This window comes from Dinoponera quadriceps, unplaced genomic scaffold (assembly GCF_001313825.1).
Source record: "Dinoponera quadriceps isolate SergipeBrazil2010 unplaced genomic scaffold, ASM131382v1 scaffold777, whole genome shotgun sequence".
Taxonomy (NCBI): Eukaryota; Metazoa; Arthropoda; class Insecta; order Hymenoptera; family Formicidae; genus Dinoponera; species Dinoponera quadriceps.
In genome coordinates, this window is record NW_014555488.1 from 2131444 (window position 1) to 2152705 (window position 21262).

The following is a 21262-nucleotide window of genomic DNA, read 5'->3' on the forward strand; positions in this document are numbered from 1 at the left end:
TTCCCCGTATCGTGCGGCTGCCGCGAACACAACATCAATCATTAAAAATATACCCGGTAATCTTTCCCGCCGACTGCACGCACACACCGCGGGACACATTTCGCGTTTAATTATATGGGGAGAGCTACGAGCACGTCTGGCGCGGCTCGCATTAGCATTAAAGAGAGTCGTAATGAGATTGAAACGTGGGGCGCCATCCGCCGCAGAGAGGGTCGCGTGCGCCTTATGTAAACGCGCGTGTGATAAGATTCCGCTTGCACGACACGCGGAGAGGGGCTCGCGAAAAAGCATCGCTAGTAGCGCGATTCGTTCGCGCACGGGGGAGGAGTGGGAGCAGCAGGGTAAACCGGTAACGTTGAATGGTGTTACGGCCCCGGGTGGGACGGAGCAACACCTCTGAGAGAGAGAGAGAGAGAACCGGGCATGAACCGTGCGTCCCCGTCGCGATCCCGTTCTTCTCAATCCCGCACGAGTCGGCTTTTTATCGCCGATCAGCGGATCGCGATGACACACTCCCGGACGCTCCCACTGCCGTTCCGGTACGTCGGATTCTCACGAGCGTCCGCGAAGAGGCGAGAAACGCCGGTCGCAGAGCAACGTGACGGCGAGGAGTCCGCAGGTGCGGGTCAATGCTACAATGTCAACAACAACGCACCTTCTGATACTTCCTGGTCGCGGTCAGGCACGATGCGGCACTCAGAGCGCGGCTCACCTCGTACCACCTCACGACGAAAATCGCCCGACACGATGCCGCCGCTGCCATTGCCCGTGAGGAAGCTCCGCTTCTTTTCCTCTTCTCTCGAACGTCGGCGTGCGCGCTTCGAGAAACGGGTAGCAGCAGCAGCCGGAGGACGCGGAGACGTGTGTCTGCGCGGCGCGCTCCGCTCGCTCACTCACTCGGCCGCCTCGCGTTCTCACCGAAGCAGCAACGCACACACCTGCCTGCCACCGTCGCGCGGAGGGACCAACGGCCGGCTCCGTACGACTACCCGCCGTGTCGGCGGGTGGCATCGCGCGCGCCGGCTCGTCCCTGAGCCCGAGACCACGACCTTGCCGCAATCGACTACGTGGCATGCGCATCGCGCCTCGCTCGATTCTCATTGGCCGGAGCGCGCGGTCGTTGCCGCCCGCGGCACCGTTCGAACGTTCGAAACGCGACGCTCCGCCGACAGCACCGCGCCGGCCAAAAGGTCACGACGCTCTTACCCCGATGAGTTTTCCGCATCCGATGGGAGAATTCATCTCTCTACGATCCTTGGGAGATATATTCTCCTCTCTTGGATGCCGCGCGGAGACAAATCATCCGCCGGCCATGCTTTCGTGCGACGGGATCCGTTGGTTATTCAATGGACAGCGAAAACGACTTGTTGAGAATGCTAATTGCCATTCGCCGGATTATTTCGCTGAATCTATAAATTATTCCGCTGCGAGAACGAATTCACGGGTGTTGGGAAACATTGTTTCGTCCTGATAGCGAATTCGTGTGTACTAAGGACAAATTCACTCGACAGTATATTTCTCATCTCGACAACTGTTTCTAGTCGAATTACTAATAATTCGTTAATTCGGTTCGGTTCACTGAATTTGAGAGAAATCATTTCGCTGTCGCAACGAATGTGCAGTAGTAACGATGGTTTCGCTATAACAGCAAAATTTCTCTCCGTGCAGGTAGAACGGACACAAGAAAATCGCGATAACGTCGAACTGGCATCGGAATGACGAGAAAACGTTGGAATCATAATCGAAAAATGAGTTACAGTCATTTTCTCACCAATCTGACGTAATTGTGACTTTCTGTTCTACCTGAGGCACTTCGCGAAACTCGTTGAGGTGAAAGCGTTCGCGATCTTTCATCTTTCACCCGTGCAAAAGCCAGAGTCATAAATGCCCGGTCATGCCCTAAATCGAGAATACGCGACTTCCGACCTTATTCTTGTACATGTGAGGCCGAAAATCGCATATGCAGTGTCGCACTCGCTTGGCACTGTTACAATTATGATTGTTCTCATAAGATTTTTAACTTTATATAGAAACACAAGATCAAAAATTATATACTCGCAATTTAAAGAATAACCAAGCATTTGCGACTCTTTGCGTATCACGCGTTACCCCATTACAGAATTACTTTTGCAATTTTTTAGAATCACTTTATTTTCCATTACTTTAGAATTACTTTTGCAATTTTTTTACGCGTATATGTGTAAGGCTGAAAATCGTCCAATTCTCTATCTGGAATAGTGCGGCATGTATGACGCTGATTGTATGGTCACAAAAAGGCCGCAACACTTTTTCTTCGTAAGTTTCGGAACGCATTCCGTGTCCAAGAGGATCATTTGTTTTTTTAGCAACTCTCAGGAGATACATTTTCCTATTGGATACGTTGCGTTGCGAAGTTCGTCGGAAAAAAGATACCGCGACCCTTTTGATCCAACTGCACGTGGATGTTTCGCTTTTTCGCTCACGGCTGGACTCGCGCCAATTTCAAAGCCGGCGGCGGCTTGAATCGCGAGTCGCGTGCTTGATTTCGACGCGGACGTGCATGTAACGTACACTTTCTCGCGATTGATTCTCTCTGAAACATCGGATAATCGGGTTTCGCGCGCGCACGCTGTTTCGTTCGGCCCCAACCTCGGCGAGGTAACGTCAACCCCGCGTGCGAAATGTACCGCACGATCTCGGAGCGCAACTTGGTCGCAGCGAGCGATATGATAACGTGTCGGAAGTCGAAAACCAACTAGCAGATCGGCTCCTCGATAAGCAAGACATGTCATCCAAGGACTACTTTTACGCGGAGAATTACTTCGACTACGCGGTTCAGCTGCGTTCGCTCAACAACTACACCAGCGAGCCGACTCACATCGGTCACTGGAGCTCGTTGACTCGCCTCGTCCTGGTGATCCTGACGCGCATCGGCTTCGTCCTCGTCCAGGTCGGCAGCGTGCCGATCAACAACGTCAATCTGATCCTCCTGCAGAATGTGGTCGACCTGTGTTGCGTCACCGTCATGTACTTCCTCACCGGTTTCCTCATCGCCTACAGTGGCAACCTAGTCGGTGTAATCGATCAGGCTCGCTGGATCGGCGATCCGACGATCGACAAGGACGAAGCGATCACAGGCTGGCAAGCGGTGACGGTCGCTTCGGCCATTTGCACCACTGCCGTCGTCGGCAGGATGCACACTTTGGGCTACCTGTTGATGGGTGTCGTCCTGGCGGGCTTGACACAGCCGCTGCTCATCCACTGGGCCTGGACCACTAACGGGTGGATGACTGAGAGCGATCTGGCCGATAAGAGAGTCATCTTCAAGGATTACGCTGGCGCGGCTGTGGTTCACGTCGTCGGGGGTCTTTCCGGTCTGATCGGTTGCGTCGTCCTCGGCAGGAGAATGCTCAGATTGAGGGACCTGGATGACGCGAGTATCAGCGCCGGTTCTGCCGGTACCGTTTTCGCGGGTCTGTTGCTGGTCCTCGTCGGACTGCAAGTGAGTGTTGTAATTTACGAATCACGCACTGGTCGATGCAAAAATTGTATACTGAATTTAAACGGTTAATTCTAGTTAATTTTGTGGTGTAAATCACAAATATGACAATTAAAATCAAAGCTTAAACTCTATTTTCTATCAATGGACAATAATCAAACGGGGATTTGATGTTTGTGGCTTTGTTGTGGTTTTCATAGTGTAGAGAAAAGGGAATGTTTTTAAAATAATAGTCACAATAATAATATTTCTTTATTACATACAAAAGATTACAAAATCAGAGAATATTAATCTTATGCAGCAAAAGGTGGGAGACAGCTATATAGCTGATTTTACTGCTTAATTTGATAATGCGTAGGTAAATATGTGAAATAACAAGAGAAACAAGACTTATTTAAGTAAAGTTAATAAATCATCCCTTTTAGAGCTAATTTTTTGTAAAGTTAATTTTTTACGCTTTGAGATAGTATATGGTAGTCCTATACCAGTTTATAATTGAGAAATTTCCCATACAGCACAAATGTTCGAAAGGCATCCTAGGGACATTCCAAAATATTCGAATATTCCTAGGACATCTCTAGGATGTCCTTTGAACATTTGTACTGTACGGGTTACGACAGAAACTATTTCCATTCTTTCATCGTAACATTCTTTACTTCGAAACCATGAAAAGACGTCTAATAACATAACGTTTAAAAGGAACTTAAGTTTTTCTGTACGAAACGTACAAAATAAGAAATTATAGTAAAAATATGTTCCTGTTGTTTTATTTTCATATCTCTCATATTATGACAATTTACAAAACTTGAAATATAGCCTACATTTCTCTAGAACTAGAGCTGGGCAATTTCCTCCATTGTCATTTTCCGTGTCAACATATAAGCAGAAAGAATTACGGTTCAAGAAGGATACAATTTATGACACGAAACGTATCCACCAGTGTTATCAGCGCGATCTAGAGAGACAATGTAAACATCATAGTCGCCGACGAACCGCTCATTAATGTTGACAGGGCTTGTGCAAGAGCGCGTACAGTCGCGACAGGTACCGCGTGCTTGAGCGAGACCCGTCGCACGCGTACGTCAACAATCTGTTGGCCGCCTCCTCGTGTTCGCTCCTGGTCGTCGCTCTGCACTTCGTGCTCAGCCGGGAAGCCTTCAATCATTGGACGGTGATGCGCTGCGTCCAGGGTACGATCGCCGGTGTGGTCGCGGTGTCAGCCGCGGCGAACGATTACTCTCCGCAAGCAGCGGTCGGCTTGGGCTGTCTGGCGGGTGTCGTGTTCTACCTGATCTCCAGACAGGTGTTTCACAGCGCCCTGGAGGACTACTGCAACGTGGTGGCTGTACACTTAGGCTGCGCGATCTTCGGCAGCCTCGCGGCGCCGATCTGCGCCGCGCGAGCCGACGAGGACGTCACGACGATACTGTTGAACCTGTCCTGGCAACTGATCTGCCTGGTGACCCTGTTGACTCTGGTCGGGGCGACGATGCTGCTGCTCTTCGGCGTGCTGCAGTGCTGCGGTATACTCCGCAACCGAACGGAATGCTTGAATCATGTGCGGGCCAACGCCGTGATTGACAGGGGCCCGCCAAGGTCGTTCCTGCAGAGATTCTTCTTCCCCGACAGCGGCTGCCTTTATCTGCAGCCGGGCTCAACCGGGCGTCAGCCGAGCGTCGGCTCCAGATTCTGGAAATATCAGGCGGAGATCGACAAGCTCGAGGGCGGCAGGCCGATTGCGAACGTCGACCCTGAGGATAACTTGACGCAGGTGCAAGCGCCAGGTCGGTGGATTTCAAGTGAAGTACAAAGTCAGTCGTGCGAGCAGTGTTTATTTCCGAACATTTTATCTTTGAAACGCGAGATAACGGTGTGGTACGAGGGTCTTCTTATCTGTCGAAATAATGCACTGTTTGCAGGAGCAAGGGTGAAAAAGACGAGGCAGGTGCATACTTTGTCCACGAGTATTCCTGCGCCCGTGGAGGAACAAGGTGGTATCGGCGAGTCGGTCAACCTGCCGGAGACTGGGAAGAAATTATTCCTCGGAAGAGAGATCAAGCACAGTCTGGACCCCATCATTGAGGAAATGGACGAGGAGGCCTCGAAGGAGCTCGAGGTTACGGAGAGCAGCTACACCGGAGGGGACATAGGCTCAATTCGGACGGAAAATCTGAGCACGCTCGCGGAATCCAAAAACCCGAGGAATTATCAGCTTCGTCGAACTGAGAAACTGACGAATCTGCATCGCGAATTTATCCGGGAGGACTTGAAAGTCGTGCTGGAGCCGAGACGGGTGGACTCCGAGACGTCCAGCGACTCGTGCGACGAAGACGGTTGCATCGGCAGGACTTGAGCGGATCTACGAGAAACGTCGCGACGAGCAACGACTCGTCGTTCCACTGCGGGCGTTAATCTCTCTTGTCGGAATAAACGTCATTTGGTCACACGGAGAGAGAGACAATCTAGAGGGGCAGGAAATTTTATGTTGTAGCAAATAAAGAAAAAATATACAAGGTGATTCTCAAGTACTGTACGATATTTTAGGAGTTAACTTTGAAGGTCATTTTATGATGAAAAGCTCGTATGAGCATGTGCTCGTTTCTTCATAAAATGACCTCGAAAGTTCATTCTTGAAATATTGAACAGCACTTAAGAAACACTCTGTATATTTATGCTCTGTATATTTTGCTACGACAGCATAAAATTCTCTAAATAATTTTTCTCCGTATATAAACGCGTGCAATGCAAATGCGACGAAGTTGACAAAAGGCCGGGCGGTACAGACTCCTCGGAACTGGAACAATCGGAGATATTTGCGCGACTTTGAAAGCCAGACAGCTGTGAGCCACAGGATATAGCAGGACGCTACAAATTATATCAAGCTCTTTTGAAATCGTTCCAGTTCCGAGACGCAAATTCCACCGCATTGTGGAGTGAGGCGCGATGTATTCGAAGGAACGAAGAGAGTCAAGTGCAAAAAGAAAGAGAGTAAAACGGTGCTGCGTGAAACGTCGTCTTAAAATTACAAGGAAGACACAATTCGAAGTGTGTATGTGTGTGTGTGTGTATTGGAAAAAATCTATATTGCGTCGCGTCGCACCGCATCGATGCGCCTCGTTCCTTATAAAACGGCTCGGTTCAGGATTTCTCTCAGTGCCTCTTTTTATTAGAACTTACGACTATTCGTACAGTTATTACAGTATTTTACAATAGAGTAGTCATAAGTTATAAATAATTCAAGATCCTATCCCGAGAAGTGTCGCACATACACACCCTACGCGCGGTTTCGTTTCTTCGCACAGTGACGGCATCGCCTGCTGCGTGACAGTCTATTGGAACAGAATATTTACAGAATGCTCTCCGCCATTCCTGTGCGTTCGTACGCGGAACAGATGCACCCGCGGAACCTCGCAGCGGTTAGCAGTTCGTCGTCGCTGATCAATGGCAGTGCCTGATATGCAAAGTGTTTCCAGTGGTATTGATTAATTTTCGAGAGACATAGAGAGAGAGAGAGAGAGAGAGAGAGAGAGAGAGAGAGAGATATATATATATATATATATATATATATATATATATATCTATAGTATACAATATATGTATACGAAAAAATAAATAAAGAACGTGCCAGTACTCGCGAAATGAAGTTCCTGATTTCGTGCAAGAACCTGATGGCGTTCAGACACTGATGCTACGTAATGTATGATAACCCCACTATATTATTTAACTTACTATAATTTTTACCTCTAATTGCGCACACTTTTTTTTTTTACCGTCACGATATGTCAATCTCAAAAGTTTCGAAAATACGAAGGTATAATTTAAAAGGGTAGTGAATCAGTGACGATGCAATGCTAGCCGTTGATCTCGCTCGGCACTTTCTTCTCTCGTGCGAGCGTTCGATGAATCCCACGGGGTTATTACCTATTTTTTTTCTCATTATCTCGTTATTGTCAGGTAGTAGCAAGCCGGACACTCGTTGCTACCGCCATACCAAACGAAATGAAGGATATTGACTCTAGAGATCCGACGTCGCGATTGGTACGTTGATCGTAATAATTGTATATACAACACTGGTAAAATGGCACGATTCGACGAAACAGATCAATCGGTTGATAGAGTATCGTTAGTAACTACTGTTACAATACTAACAATAAACTTTATACATGATTCGTTAAACGTTACATAGCATAATTCAACGGCAGTCTGAAAAAGAAAAACGAGAAAACAGGTTCTACAAAACATAACAAAGGACTTCGCCTAAACACAACTTGCGCTTACCGAGATTGTGAACGGAAAGAAAGTGTGTTCCTCCCATTAAGACACCGGATTGCTCGTCTTGGACCGAAAGCATTTAACGCACACATCGATCAGAATACGTTTCTCCATAGTAAAAAGTGCGCAGAGTGGATGTTACGTGCAAGTGATCGCGCCACGTTTTCGACTCTCGTGGATCCCTTAAAATGTACAATCACGTGGTCACAGTTACGGACAGTATCGTTAAAAATATTTGTACATTGCTTGTTGAAGATGATATATGCGTATAAATGACAAATAAATAAGAGAAAAATACGCACAATGATCAGATCTTCTGTTATCGTTTGTCCGGTGAGCGAAATCTCATCGAGCTGATTTAATGTACAGCAGAGAATCCATTAATGTTGTATAAATATCATAAATCCTATTTTTTAGGTCTGGTAGCATTAAAAATTTCCAATTAGGCGTATTATATTTGGAATATTTGTTCGTCACGACTGCTGCTTTGCAGAATTGTTGCCGATTTATCAAATCATAAACAGTCATGATGTACGAATGATGTTTCTGATAAGAAATTCTCGACGTCACTATGCCTAGAAAATGAGACAACATTGGTGGAGTCTGCTGTACGTTTTTTCGCAGTTGAACATGCGGATGCTGTACGCACGTCATTCCAAAACGAGCAATTGAATACGCACATGTACACGCTGTATGTACACATCGGAGATGAAAGATATACCGAAAAATAATCTCGAGAAGCCGCAACATGGTCGTTTGCGTTTACCCGCTGAAAGATTAGTTCTATCACACCATTTCATTTTTACAGCATTTATCGAACAAATGTTTCGTTAAATCAGTGTACAATACGCGACAAATTGTATCAAATCTTAAGTCTTCATGCGCATAGTAATTTCGGACACACTTCGTCAGCGAGTAAATCCGTGTGGTATTCCAAACAGTCATGTGTGTTGCTCTGAATACGCGCGCCGCACGGGTCTCGAATCTGATAAATTTGAGTGATTATTATTGCGAATGAACTGGCGTTTTTTGAACGTATTCAAGAGATTGGAAAATATCTTCAAGCTCGCCTCGAATACGCCTGAATCTGATCATCTCGATCCCTTCTTTTTATGGTACACCTATCTTAACATCAAAATAATACATTACATCAATGTACAAACGGACGCGATCACAAAACTTTTGTTGGCCTTTTCCACGTTGCCGGTACCAAGAATAGTATTGTCAAAATATACACAGACTCCTCGTCATCACTGCCGTCAGTATCGATCTCGAATACGCTTACGCAACAAGAATTAATATACACTGTATCTCCGAAAGTTGGCGGGCTCGAGGAAAAAGCTCGAAGCCCCGAAGTCTCACGCTCGTATGGACGATCTGACGATTAGTGTAAAGAAAATAAAATGATCGATGAACCATCGATAGTGTAATTACTAACAATTTATAGACGACGAATCACATTTTGATACGAGAGAGAGAATTGCAATTTACAAAACGATTTGGACAAATCTTAGCAATGATGTAATTAGATTTTTAATTTCATATTACTCATTGATACTAAAAATTGTTATAAAAACTTATTCTTGAAGTACTGACTTCCTAAATATTCGCGTACGGGAAAATTTATCTAATGTACAAAAGAAATACAATTTGTAAAAATAGATTTATGATCTTTTCGTGAAGCTATTTCTTTCTTTTAATGAATTTTAATTCGAATAGGAAACGTATGCATTCAACAATTCTCCTTCAATCTTGCATTCGATAAATAGGACGAAAGGCGCCTAATTACAATTAATGGACAATGGCATCAGTAAGCGCCCTGTTTTGAACATTTGTCGTCTCTGTGACGTGGTAACGATAATAATGATAATAATGACGGTAATTAATAGTAATAAAATTAAGAACGGTAGCAATTATATAATATAAAAAATATCAAATAATAATGATAACTTTCGTGGTACTATTAGCTTAACAACGATCGACAATTACAATTGTGGCTTCATAAATAAAGCCGCTTAGTGACTAGCTTTGCAGGCTTCCCATAGATTAGGCCAGTCCACTGGGATAGGCCAGGCATGGTCCTTCCTCTGAAGTTGTGGAATCCAGTGGGGCATCGAATGTACAATTAATTTACAAGTCTTCCGCCAGCAAACGATGTATCTCGCTCATGGCGGAAACAAACAAACGGGAAACGTTGGAGTTTCACGCAATCAGCGTTTGCTAGGTCATCACAGTATCGGTGAGGTCTTCCTTCAGCCATTCCGGAATCGTTCTGGACCCGAGTCGCTTCAGTAGTTTCACCAGAGCCGTATTGTGGGAAAGATAATACCTCTGTAAAGAATACAATAGTGTTAAAACACGCGTAAGTCAAATATATATACAGGGTAAGACAATAACTATTGCTCACCTTGAATATTTTGGAAAAATAAAAATAACGCAATTTTATTAACGACTAGATGAAAAAAAAAATTTACATTTACAAAAAGTGTTTTAAACGATGAGAGCACTAATCATGCAATTTCTGTTAAATAAATGTTTTTCCTGCTCTCATATTTCGAAGATATTCGAGATATTCGTAATATTTATTGCCTCATTTATATGCACACCTCATCTTACCTGTAACAATTTGTACGACCTATCTTCCATCGGCGGATACTGGCGACCTTTGCTTTTGCCGAGGCATTTAGTGCGGTCCTCGCTGGTCACCTGGCAAAAGAAGCCCTTTTTCGGATCGAACCTCAAGTGCGAGGAATAATTGAAATTGGGCGTGATCTTCAGGAACCGTTGCAACTCGTGCAGCGTTTCCACGGGGTCCTGCCGCAGCTGCTCGCCGTCGATGATGTGCAGCTGTTGCGGCGGGTAGAACGATAGCCACCTTTCCAAGTGCTGAGCGTACTTGCCGGGATTGAGACACCTGCGATCAAACGCGAGACGTCGTGTTTAATGTATTCCGAGATACTTGCCGGGCACTGCCGTGTAATCTTAGCTCCGTATTTACTCAGCGACGTCTCGCCGTTCCTGCGTCTATTCATACGTTACCCGGGCCGGTGTGGTCTCAAGTCATTATTCACGTCCAATTACGTACCTATTTCTAAGGTCCCGCAGGGGCTTCGGCGCGGAATCGCTCGCCGTGATGACCTCATGGAAAGTGTAATTGTTCGCTACCGGATCCCCGTGCATTCTGGTATGCTGGTACCATGAGTAAGCGCGTCTGACTGGGGAGATCAATATAGTGATTAGCTTGGCTCTCGGTAAAAGCGCGTGCACCCTCCGTGGCACCAATTCTCCGTCGAAGTAAGTGGCGGATTTCTCAAAGAGATACCGGGAGCTCTCATTTTTCGCCGTCGGGAAGAAGCTCATGTACCTGAGGAGGAACAACGCGAGTCATGTCTCCGTTTCTTTCCGTCGATCTCGAGACGGTAAAGAGCATGGAAAATAATACAGTTCCTGCAACTGAATAGGAACCAAACGAAAACTCAGTAACGAGACATGATATCTCTGTTATTGCGGCTGAGACATTCATATGAATATTCAGGATTTTAGCAGATTGGCTGACTTATAAAGAAAATTTTAAGATAATATTTTATGAATTTATCTTTGAATCATTTTTTACCTTCTTTTTTTTTATTATACTGCGGTTTGTCATCAATTACTAACGGCTTTCATCAATTAGAACGGCTTTTTGGCTTAAGAGACTTTTTATAATAAGCAATAAGATTTAAGTAGTATAGGAATTGATCAACCACAACCGATTATTCTTCTAAAGCTGGTTTTATATGTAATGTGGCGAATGTAGGCAAACGTCGGCAATTATAATGACCATGTATGTTACATTTTGTTAATCATGTTATGTTATATTACATTTGTTATATTATCACGTGTGTTACATATACGTGATCAATATAATTGCCAACGTTTGCCTATGTTTGCCACATCGTATGAAGTCAGCTTAATAAACGATTCTGATTGGTCAATTTTCTTGCTGCTTAAGTCTTATTACTTATTGTAAAAAGCCTTTAACTCCTTCTTGCTTTAAAACGTAAGCAAATTAACCAACTACGATCGATTATTCTTCTAATAAACGACCATGGTTGGTCAATTTGATTACTGTTTCGTAATCTTAAAGCAAGATTATGGACAAGCGGTAAAATTCCAGAGATACAAGACAATTATTGTATCTTATTTAAGAGCAAGACTTAAGACACAAAATATGTCTTGAACCGATAAGTCAGCTATCTTGGAAAGTCTCTCAGCTGCATTAAAATTCGGTTGAAACAACTGAGAGCAATTGACTGAATAAAAACCTCGTACAGAAATCTTTCCGTTCCCACAACCGAGTTTTCGCCCGGTCCCCGGGCAACGGGAAATTCAGTTACACCAACGTAATCGTTTTTCCCGTGCACAAATCGGTCGATCGCTCACCAGTCGAGGCCCTTGTAGTAATTCTTCCCGTTGAAAAACTGTATCTCCTCGAAGGTGTCGGGGCTCGGTAGATTACTGCTTATCGCCGGGTGAATAGATAGGAATGTGTACAACGCCGTGGTGCCGGTTTTTTGAGGCCCGATCACCAGGAAGCGCGGCAGTTGGTCGCAGGTTTTATTGCGAGACCAGATCTTCTGGTGCCTCTGATCGTCGCATGGATTCTGCAAGAACGATATTGCACAGAGTGATGCGGCGGAAACAGCAGCCGGAGATCGACGGGTAGCCGTCAAAAATCTACTCACCCCCCACACCGGATCGGCCTCCTCGGGGTAGAGCTGGAAATAACGTTCCCCGAGTTGAAGCGGCGGCGCGCTGGACAGCCTGAGGTTCGTCCAACATTGAATGAATTTGATGACCGACTCGAAAGTGTACAACGCCAGTCGATCGTTCCCATAATTCGACATGTGTGTCATAAAAATATTTATCTGGAAGAGGAAGGAGACGGGATTTACGTTTCATATCGTTTTTATTCGCCGTGATATCGTCGAATTAAAGTGGAAGCCGAGATACGCGCGACGACGCGACGACTGAATTAATGGAGATAGCCCGGAATCGCGGGCGATTGAAATATTTCGAGCCACCGTGGGATACACCGGCGGTTAAAGGCAACGCTTGTAATATAGCAACCGGGCAAGATCAAACGGATCCGGAGCGCTAAAATTGACTCCGTAGCGTTTGATTTACTCACCGGATTATATACGATCGTTTGGAAAAGTTCGCCGCCCTGTATCGACTCGTCCAGTTTCTCCCTCCCACCCGGATACCTCTCGATGAAAATGGTGTGAGTGAAAAGGCCGCAGGTTTGTCTGGGTAGGACCTGAAGCATAAAAGGGGGATATTTTATATTCAGCTCGCGCGATGTGTGTTGCGAATTTATAAATTATACACGAGAGACGGAAGTGCAAGATGAACGTCAGATATTACCCCCGTTTCGAAAATAAAAATTTAATATCTCGCGCGCTAAAATATAAACTCGCTTTATATGTAAACGTTCCTCGCAGAAAAAGAACAGGATCGCATTTCGCGTGTTTACACATGTCCAGAATATTTTTTGTCGAATAATATAGCACATTGATGGTATAATTTATTAGACTTGCGTGACTAGAATATAGTCATGCTGAAGCCAAAATTTATGTATGTCAACAAAATAAACGAAATTGACCAGATATATTTTTCGACCTGATTGTATGTAAATTTATTATACGTGCAAGGAAATGTCAGAAAGATAAGAAATACCAACATATGCATTTTCGACGTCCGGTTGCTCATTATTTCTAATGCCAGCGCGGGAAAAAATTTAAATTTTTGTGTAACGTATAATACTGCTGTGTACTGGTATTAGAAATGTACTGTGTATGCGCATCTATGAAAACAGCAGAGAGGGTATTCGTTGCGTTTGCGAGCGTACTTTCAGTTTCTGGGCAGCGATGTGCAGGTGTAACCGCGTTGCTTTCTGAATTTTCCATATTGCCTCGAAATTATTTCGACCTCATGATTATATCCAAGACCACCATGATACTTTTTCAGCTCATGAATGTTTACATCTAAGGGAAAAATTATCCGCCTGCAGGTTAACGAGCGCTTAATTAACCGTCGAATTTTAGCCGATGATACTTATGTAAATCGGAGGTGAAAACGCAATTTTTATATCTCCCGGGAATTGCACGGCGCAAATTGGAGCCGACCGTGGCAAGGCGCGTATTATAAACTTGTTCGGAATTAATCCCGATCGGAATTGTTGAATTATTTCCTATAAACTACAAGGGAAAATCTAGAGATTAACTGAATGATTCCGATCGGAATTCATTCCGAATAGTTCCACAATATCCGCCCAGGAATAGTAACGCTTTCTATGTATCGATCCGTATAGCTCGTGACATATTCTCGTCGGCGGCGTTTGATCCGGTTCAGGAGCAGTGCGCGTTCAACGCGAGCGTCAGCATTAAACGTTCCGCGTATCGAACCGATTTAACTATCGCTAATATGTAATCATCTACCATAATATTACGATGAATGAAGCCGCGTCTCAGGCGAGCCGGTCTCAAGTGTGGGTACTCCTCGGTGCTCGTGACCTTGATGTTCCAGACTCTCTTCCACGCCTCGTAGAGACCCTCGTGGACCGGGTAGACGCCGGAGTGATGCGGACTTACGCTGTATCCGCTTCCGGTTGGTATACCATGGTCCTTTGCGAACTGTTTGTTCAGTGCCATGTCCAATTGTAGATGAGTTACATTCTCGTACAGGTGTGGTTGCTGGTGATTCCACATGTGGGAAAACCACGTAAATCTGCGGAGGCAACGGATCGCTCTTTTGATCTCGTGTAAATTTCAATAGGCGCGCGCGCACGCGAATCCGCACAGAGAAAAAAATTCCTTCGGATTTCATACAATTTCTTCGAGATAAATTTGTCTTCTGGAACGGAGCCAAGAATATTTGACTCGACAAACAGGAATGGTTTGGTTTCTCAAATAATAAATATCTCTTTACGTAAAATGACAAATTTTTTTTATATTTCCATCCCAACATTATAATGGTTGTCACAAGTAATAAATTATGCGAAAAGAGTAACGCTATGTTAGAAAAATATTAAAGAACTTCTTTGTTTCACAGTGGAATGATATTTAATATACAGGATATTCGTAAAAGGCTATTCAATATTTCAACGGGGCATAATTACGTTGTTTAATATAAACAACCCCAAATCAAACAAACACGTATACTAAATCCAAAGAAACCCTTTTCTCTGTGCAGTGATATCGCGCGATTCGGAGCGATTCTTAAGCGATGTATCTCTCAAACGCGTACGCCGCTCGTCACATGCGGTTTCGCGTAGTTTTGCAATTTCGGAATCAATAATCACGCTGATTAATCGCGTCGAAGTCTCAGCCGTTATTGTTCGGCCTCGAGCTTTGTCACGGCGATTAAAGCGGCGTTTCCGGCGAACAGTTGCATGACGTGATATTATAATACGCGAGATATCGATGAAATTGTAGATTTAATTCACTGCGCGCTGCCCCTAAGCGCTCGCTTTGTAATAGCAAATTTGAGTAATGAAAGCTGCAGCAATTAGCGACCGCTACAATCGCGTGCTCGTCGAGGCTGTGCGAATTAATTCGCGATACGCTGCGATACGGAATGGTATATTCCACGTATTTCGCCTGGATCGCTCTCACACTCACGGCCAATATTTGCGGATCATACCTGTCTACGTTCTCCAGAAGCATGTCGTCCCCCAAATTCTCCTCCGCCGTCCCGTGATGAAAATACTTGCCGGAAAACCCCAAATTGAATTTGAACCCCGGCACGAGCGCTTGAATTCTCTGCTGAGTGGCCAGCAACGCCATCACGTCGTCCTTCCTAAGTCTGGTGCCCTTCTCGCCGACGAATATATCGTCCACATCCACCAGGATCATGCGATTTAAACTGAGACTCAATTGCCCGTGCGACAAGTAGGACAACGAGTCCAGCAGCAGCAGCTTGTGCAGCCAGAATCGCAGCCCGCTGCCGAATAGGACCCTCTGGATCCCGTCGTACCGGCCATGATCCTGTCATACAAATATACCCCGCGGAGTGAATTTTGAGAGCTTGTTTTGCACAAAAAATAGATTACAAAAAAAAAAACACGAAAATCTTGCTGAAAAAATTCGAGCTCGACTAGCCTCGACATACACGAACCCGACATTGAATTCGTTTAGCTCGATTTCGATTTTGTTTTACAGTGTACACTGAGCTTCGAAACGGTTTAAACATTTTTATTTCAAAGTTTTCGGGACGCAACCAATCGCCCAATGAGAGAGCTTATTTTTCGACAGCGAGTTCCCTCATTGGACCGTTGTTTGTGTTCCGAACTGCATCGAAAACGATAAAAAGCGTTCGAGCTGTTTCGAAACTCAGTGTACATATTTCCTTTAACTATTTTTTCACGTAGATCCTCGAGCCCCACAGTCGAAAACCCCGTTCTACTTTCGAATTAATCAATTTCTATCGCGTTATGTTATACATGCAAATTGCGGTTCGGCGCTGTTTGCCACGCTGCATGGCAAATGTATCTGCAACTGCACTCCGATCGCATAAACGGCGATGTTCGATAATAACCCGTATCTAATTACATCCTAATTTCCCCTATTGATAGAGAGACAGAAAGACAATCATTCTTCTCGCGTCCGGTGAACCGTTTCGCGAACGAAAACACGCGCGAATTTCGCGATACCGGGTATACGCGCGCGCGAGAGAGAGAGAGAGAGAGAGAGAGAGAGAGAGAGAGAGAATGTTTATTGGAATTTTAGGGCGATCTCTCTAAGAACGTTTGATAAAGTAATGACACAATAATACCAGACAGTAAAAAAATGTGTGTAAATATAAGACACTACACATGTCGCAAATGGTCCACGCAAACTTTTGTATTAATTTATCACAAGTGAATATTAGTACAAAGACCAGTCTACAACGCAAATTTTTACCCTTTTAAGTAAAGTATTTGAGTCGCCATAAGATGTCCTTGTTGGACCTTGTTGGAGACAGCGCGTATTTGTCCGTTCCAGTTTAATGTGTTTCAAATAGTAATCCCAAGGTTAGCGATCGAGTTGCTGAAAACAAGTCATTCGCCGCTCAACCTAAAACCTAAGAGAGAAAGGGGGCGCATTCGAGCTAGCTAATCATCGCGCGTTAACGAGCATCGTTATTTTTCTCTCGGCGTACGGGCGTACGGTGGAGTGCGCAGCGAGTAATCGCGAACGTCCGACGTGTTAATTACATTGTTCGACAGGAACTCTCCGGTAAGCGGCGACGGCAGCTCCGCAGCTTCGGCAGTGAGCCGAGCTTGTTAGCAGTAAACAACAATAATAATCTCACGGATAATCCTATCGCGCGGGAGAAGGGAGGTAGGCAGCGGCGGCGACGGCGGTCGAGGGTCGGAGAGAGATACGCGGATCGCGCAGGTAGCCAGGTGATTAAATCAGGAGCCAATCAGCCGTAGGCTCATTCGATTAATGAGCCGACTGCGTGGCGGGGCTTCATTTGCTACCCATTGGAACCGCCAATTTATTTCGTTCCGGCCTCGTTCAGCATCCCCCGTAATCTTAGTCGTCATCATCGTCACTGTCTCATCAGGGAGCAAAACTCCGCTGATGGCACTGCGCGACGGGACGACGGGGGGTTGTTGGAGCAGGAAGCTGTCGGGATATTTCCGGAATGCCGCGAATGCGAGACGCGGCTCCCGATAAACCGCGCGGCGAGAATTGCCACCGTGCGACCGTGTCGGGGCCGCGCTTTTTCACAAGTTCGCGTCCCGTTATTTATAACGAAACCAGGGTGAAATTCGCATCGCCCAATTAAACGAAGAATTCGGATCCGTCGTCGTCGTCGTCGTCGTCGTGCGAGAGTTTTTCTCCCGAATTTCTGCTGCACACACCGCCGGCATCGTGGTGCCAAGGCGGACAACATTTTTAGAAATGTATCCATAAAATGTTTGAGTATACCAACACAGTGCGAAGTTGAGTAACAAGAAATTGCGATAAAAATATTTCGAATGGCAATACATGATGGTTACGAATGTTATTTAAATCGGTACCGACTTCCATGTGAAAAGGTATTCCACAGTTACTAATTATATTAATAGTTTTAGGAAATAATTTTTATATATTTTATTGCACGGAATTATATTTGCAGATGTTAAAAGCGAGAAACAAATGTAAACATTTAAAGAGGATCGGGAATATTATTAAATTTCTCTGTCATTTTATATAACCTCTAATTTCTGTCGCGAGATTTTACTGTTTCCCGGTCGAATAATGTATCATGTAACAATGTAATGTAAATTTCGCAGACGCGTTTAATAATATCTCTCGATTGACTTGGGGCTGATCTCTCGTTAGCGAAAACATCGGTGGGTATCAAGTTACGAGCTGGTCCCGAGAGTCCATATTTCACGACTATATCTAGCTCTTTAAATATCGAAGATAAATACAAGACAGATTCTCCATTGCTCTCCTCGAAGAAAGAGAGAAGGCGAATTATCGTACGAGAGATATAATAGCTCCGTCGTTGGTACCGCAGGGACGAGAAAGTTAACAAGAAGCTCTTCGCGCGTTTCTCTCTCTCTCTCTCTCTCTCTCTTTGTGTGTCGAGACGGTGCCGGGATAAAGCGGTTCGACGGTGAGACGTGCGTTTCGCGAATGGGTGGAAGGACGTCGCGCCGTCGGGACGAGCAAGCAAGACATCGGCGATATAGCGGGTTTTCCCCGTTCTTCGTTATATCGGACGATATCTCGCGCGTCTGTCGGATGAACGCAGTTTCCTTTATATCATCTGCAATTCGGCCGTTCGGCGCCTCTTCTCTCGGATGACCGTGTCTGCGACCCCCTCGCGTTTATCGCGCGTCATCGTCGTCGTCGTCGTCTCGCTTCTCCCTCCCGTTTCCGTGTCCGTTACGTCCGGAATCTTGTAGTTACGAATTCCTGCACGAATGTAAACGTCGGTCGAGACGGCTCTGCGAATTGTTTCACAGTCTCACCCTCGCACCGCACCTCCACCTAGCCGCCACCGACGTCGGATCCTTTCTATGCTCCACCGTTTCTCTCTCTCTCTCTCTCTCTCGTTCCTTTTCTCTCACAACTTACTCTACCAGCCTTTTTCCTCTCGTTTTCGCTCCTTTCCCTTCCTCTTCCTCCGCCTTTTTCTCCTCGTTCTTCTCGCCCGCATATACCGGTGGCCACGAGCCGTATCGCGGAAATTCCACATTTGTTTTCGTTTTCCGGCGCCGCCGCCGCCGGCAATCGAGGCGCAGAAAGGATCGTCAGGACGAGAGAAACGGAAGAGAAAAATGAGGGAAGACGGACGAGGAAAATTGCGCGCGCGTACTTAGCGCTCGCCATCGATGCGAAATTAATTGGCGACCGGCGTAACGAAAAGGAGCCGCGTCCTCTGACAAGTTACAAAGGCCCTTAGGTCCGTATTAATAGTTGTTAGTTGAAACTTTTCTCAAATGAGACACTCAAATTTGAATTCCAAGTTAGACGCGAGTTTTTCAGTTGAATAGCGTTTGCGGATGTAATGTCAAATATATCATATAATTCAGCTGAAAAGTTCAGATCTAACCCTGAATTGAAGTTTCAGTATTTTACTTGGGACAAGTTTCAAGTGATAACTAGAGAAGATGGTATTATGACCTTTGTAGGTATTAACGGCTCCCCTTAAAGCGGTGTCTACAATAGAGTAGTAAAACTTAAGCCGTAAGAAATTGACTAATTCCAATCAATTATTTTTCTCACATTCGACTGTAATTGGTCAATTTCTTACGGCTCAAGGCTTACTATTAGATGACAAATTTTAGCAATTATTTAGGCAATCATTTGTTTAATAGCTTGTTGTTACGCAATGACGCTAATATGCCGATATACAATAGTCAGCATTTGTTATAATGCATTTTCACATTCGAGCATTTCGAAATATTTGCAAAATACATTTTAGCGTTTAATTAATTTTTATCTTAATTTTGCAAGAACAAAATTTAATTACATATATTTCCTCATACTTCCCAAACTTGAGCGTATTATCACAGTAATATATATACTTGAATATTTTGTTTAATTAATTAATATTTTATTCCGCTATAAACATTTCAAGTTATGTAAAGTTAAACAATAACATGGCATTTTGCTACCTTTCAATAATTGCAAATAAATATAAAAGTCTATTCGTTTTATAAAAAAACTGTCTTTTTGACAGTTTACATCTACCTTTAGACAAGTAAATCAATATGTACATTAAAAATTCACGGTATATTCATTGTTACTTTTTCTACGAGAGTTTATCTTGAATAAATATATAAATTTGCAACAAAAGACTGTGTTTTTTCAAACAAAACCAATATTTTTATATAAATACTTTCACATCTTTATACATAACGTTCTAAATAATAAATATTTCATAATTTTGAATCTAGAATCGATTGAACAACACTTTAACGCAATGCAATCCGTGAAGTTTTCAATCAAAAATATTGCTTATTAACCAAGTTATTCTACAAAATGTAAATGGGATGTCACAAATACCAGCTTCTCTATTAATACGGATCATACAGACTCGAGATTGAAAAGAAGGGGAAAAAAGACCCCAGCGCATGATTCATGATACAAATTCATCAGTGAAGGAGGAAACGGAATTTCCAAGATTAATCGAAGAATGCACGAACAAAAGTAGCGAAGGACGCGCACGCGCGCGCTGTTACGATAACCGTGAGATGGATTTCACTCGCAGATGGCAGACACAACGGCGGGGTCTTATCACATCGGTTAAGGGTCAACGCATGAGAAAGAAGTCGAAGGCACTCGTGCTTCTTATCGCGCGACATTCGAGGGGGTCTCTCTTCTTCCTCCCCGCCCTCCTCCCTCCGGCTTTCTTCGCGGCCGGAATACTCGTGTGCGCACACGCCGCCGGCACAAGCACAGGGCGAAATCACTGTGCGTATTGTTCCGGGCCTCGCTTTTGTTCTACCCCTGGCGAGAGCGGCGGATCTTATACAGCCACTCAGCTTCTTGTTCCCCGCCGGGCCGCCCGTCTTTCTTCCTTTCTTTCTTCGTTACACGCAACCCTCCGTTAGTTTCCGCCGCAAAGTGAAGTGGCGTATCAGGAAAATTTCCGCGTCTCCACCGTCGGCTTTCTTTTTTGGGCATCGTCGTCGAGAGTCGCGGCGACGATGGGGAGAAGAAGGCCGGCTCGACTGCCCTTTGAGAGCCCGGGGCTCTTCCCTGTCTCTCTTTATCTACCTCCTGTCACCTCGCAAGAGAGAGAGAGAGAGAGACAAGTGCATAAGCAATGCGTCCTGGGATCGCAAGTCGTAATGGCCGCTTCACTTACCCCGACCGTGATGCTGTGCTTCCTCTTGCTCGACGCGAAATCACTGGGATCATCGTTAAAAATGATCGTCGTCCGAGTCGTATCGGCCGCGGTTCGTGCCTCGTTCGTCGGCCGCCACCTCGTTGCGCGGAAGGGCGATTCCGGGGATCAGGGGCGCCGAAATCGTTTCGAGAT

At 45.0% G+C, this 21262-nt stretch overlaps 3 protein-coding genes across 4 annotated transcripts in view; 1 reads left to right on the forward strand and 2 right to left on the reverse strand.

Annotated features, from left to right (window-relative positions):
* LOC106744444 (calcium uniporter protein, mitochondrial) overlaps positions 1-974 on the reverse strand; it is a 61936-nt gene extending 60962 nt beyond the window's left edge. The window contains exon 1 of the mRNA XM_014619234.1: positions 656-974. Coding sequence (XP_014474720.1) covers positions 656-763 — 108 coding nt within the window. The 5' untranslated portion in view covers positions 764-974. The remainder of the gene's footprint in view (positions 1-655) is intronic.
* Positions 975-2764: 1790 nt separating this feature from the next.
* LOC106744338 (putative ammonium transporter sll1017) lies at positions 2765-5831 on the forward strand. The gene is made up of 3 exons (XM_014619013.1): positions 2765-3481; positions 4491-5262; positions 5398-5831. The coding sequence occupies exons 1-3, from the start codon at positions 2765-2767 to the stop codon at positions 5829-5831; spliced, it is 1923 nt and encodes a 640-aa protein (XP_014474499.1).
* Positions 5832-7031: 1200 nt separating this feature from the next.
* LOC106744415 (bifunctional heparan sulfate N-deacetylase/N-sulfotransferase) overlaps positions 7032-21262 on the reverse strand; it is a 155595-nt gene continuing 141364 nt past the window's right edge. For both annotated transcript variants that reach the window (XM_014619172.1, XM_014619171.1), the window contains exons 7-14: positions 15434-15777; positions 14230-14518; positions 12921-13049; positions 12475-12657; positions 12173-12393; positions 10836-11114; positions 10367-10664; positions 7032-10081 (exon numbers count right to left, since the gene is read on the reverse strand). In XM_014619172.1, the coding sequence (XP_014474658.1) occupies positions 9971-10081; positions 10367-10664; positions 10836-11114; positions 12173-12393; positions 12475-12657; positions 12921-13049; positions 14230-14518; positions 15434-15777 (1854 nt within the window). In that variant the 3' untranslated portion in view covers positions 7032-9970. The remainder of the gene's footprint in view (positions 10082-10366; positions 10665-10835; positions 11115-12172; positions 12394-12474; positions 12658-12920; positions 13050-14229; positions 14519-15433; positions 15778-21262) is intronic.

What these genes read in the sequence shown, in the direction of transcription:
- LOC106744338 (XM_014619013.1), top strand. Translation starts at nt 2,765, where the DNA reads ATGTCATCCAAGGACTACTTTTACGCGGAGAATTACTTCGACTACGCG. An exon ending in TGGTCCTCGTCGGACTGCAA is followed by an intron (nt 3,482 to 4,490) that starts GTGAGTGTTGTA and finishes TAATGTTGACAG; the next exon opens with GGCTTGTGCAAGAGCGCGTA. An exon ending in GACGCAGGTGCAAGCGCCAG is followed by an intron (nt 5,263 to 5,397) that starts GTCGGTGGATTT and finishes CACTGTTTGCAG; the next exon opens with GAGCAAGGGTGAAAAAGACG.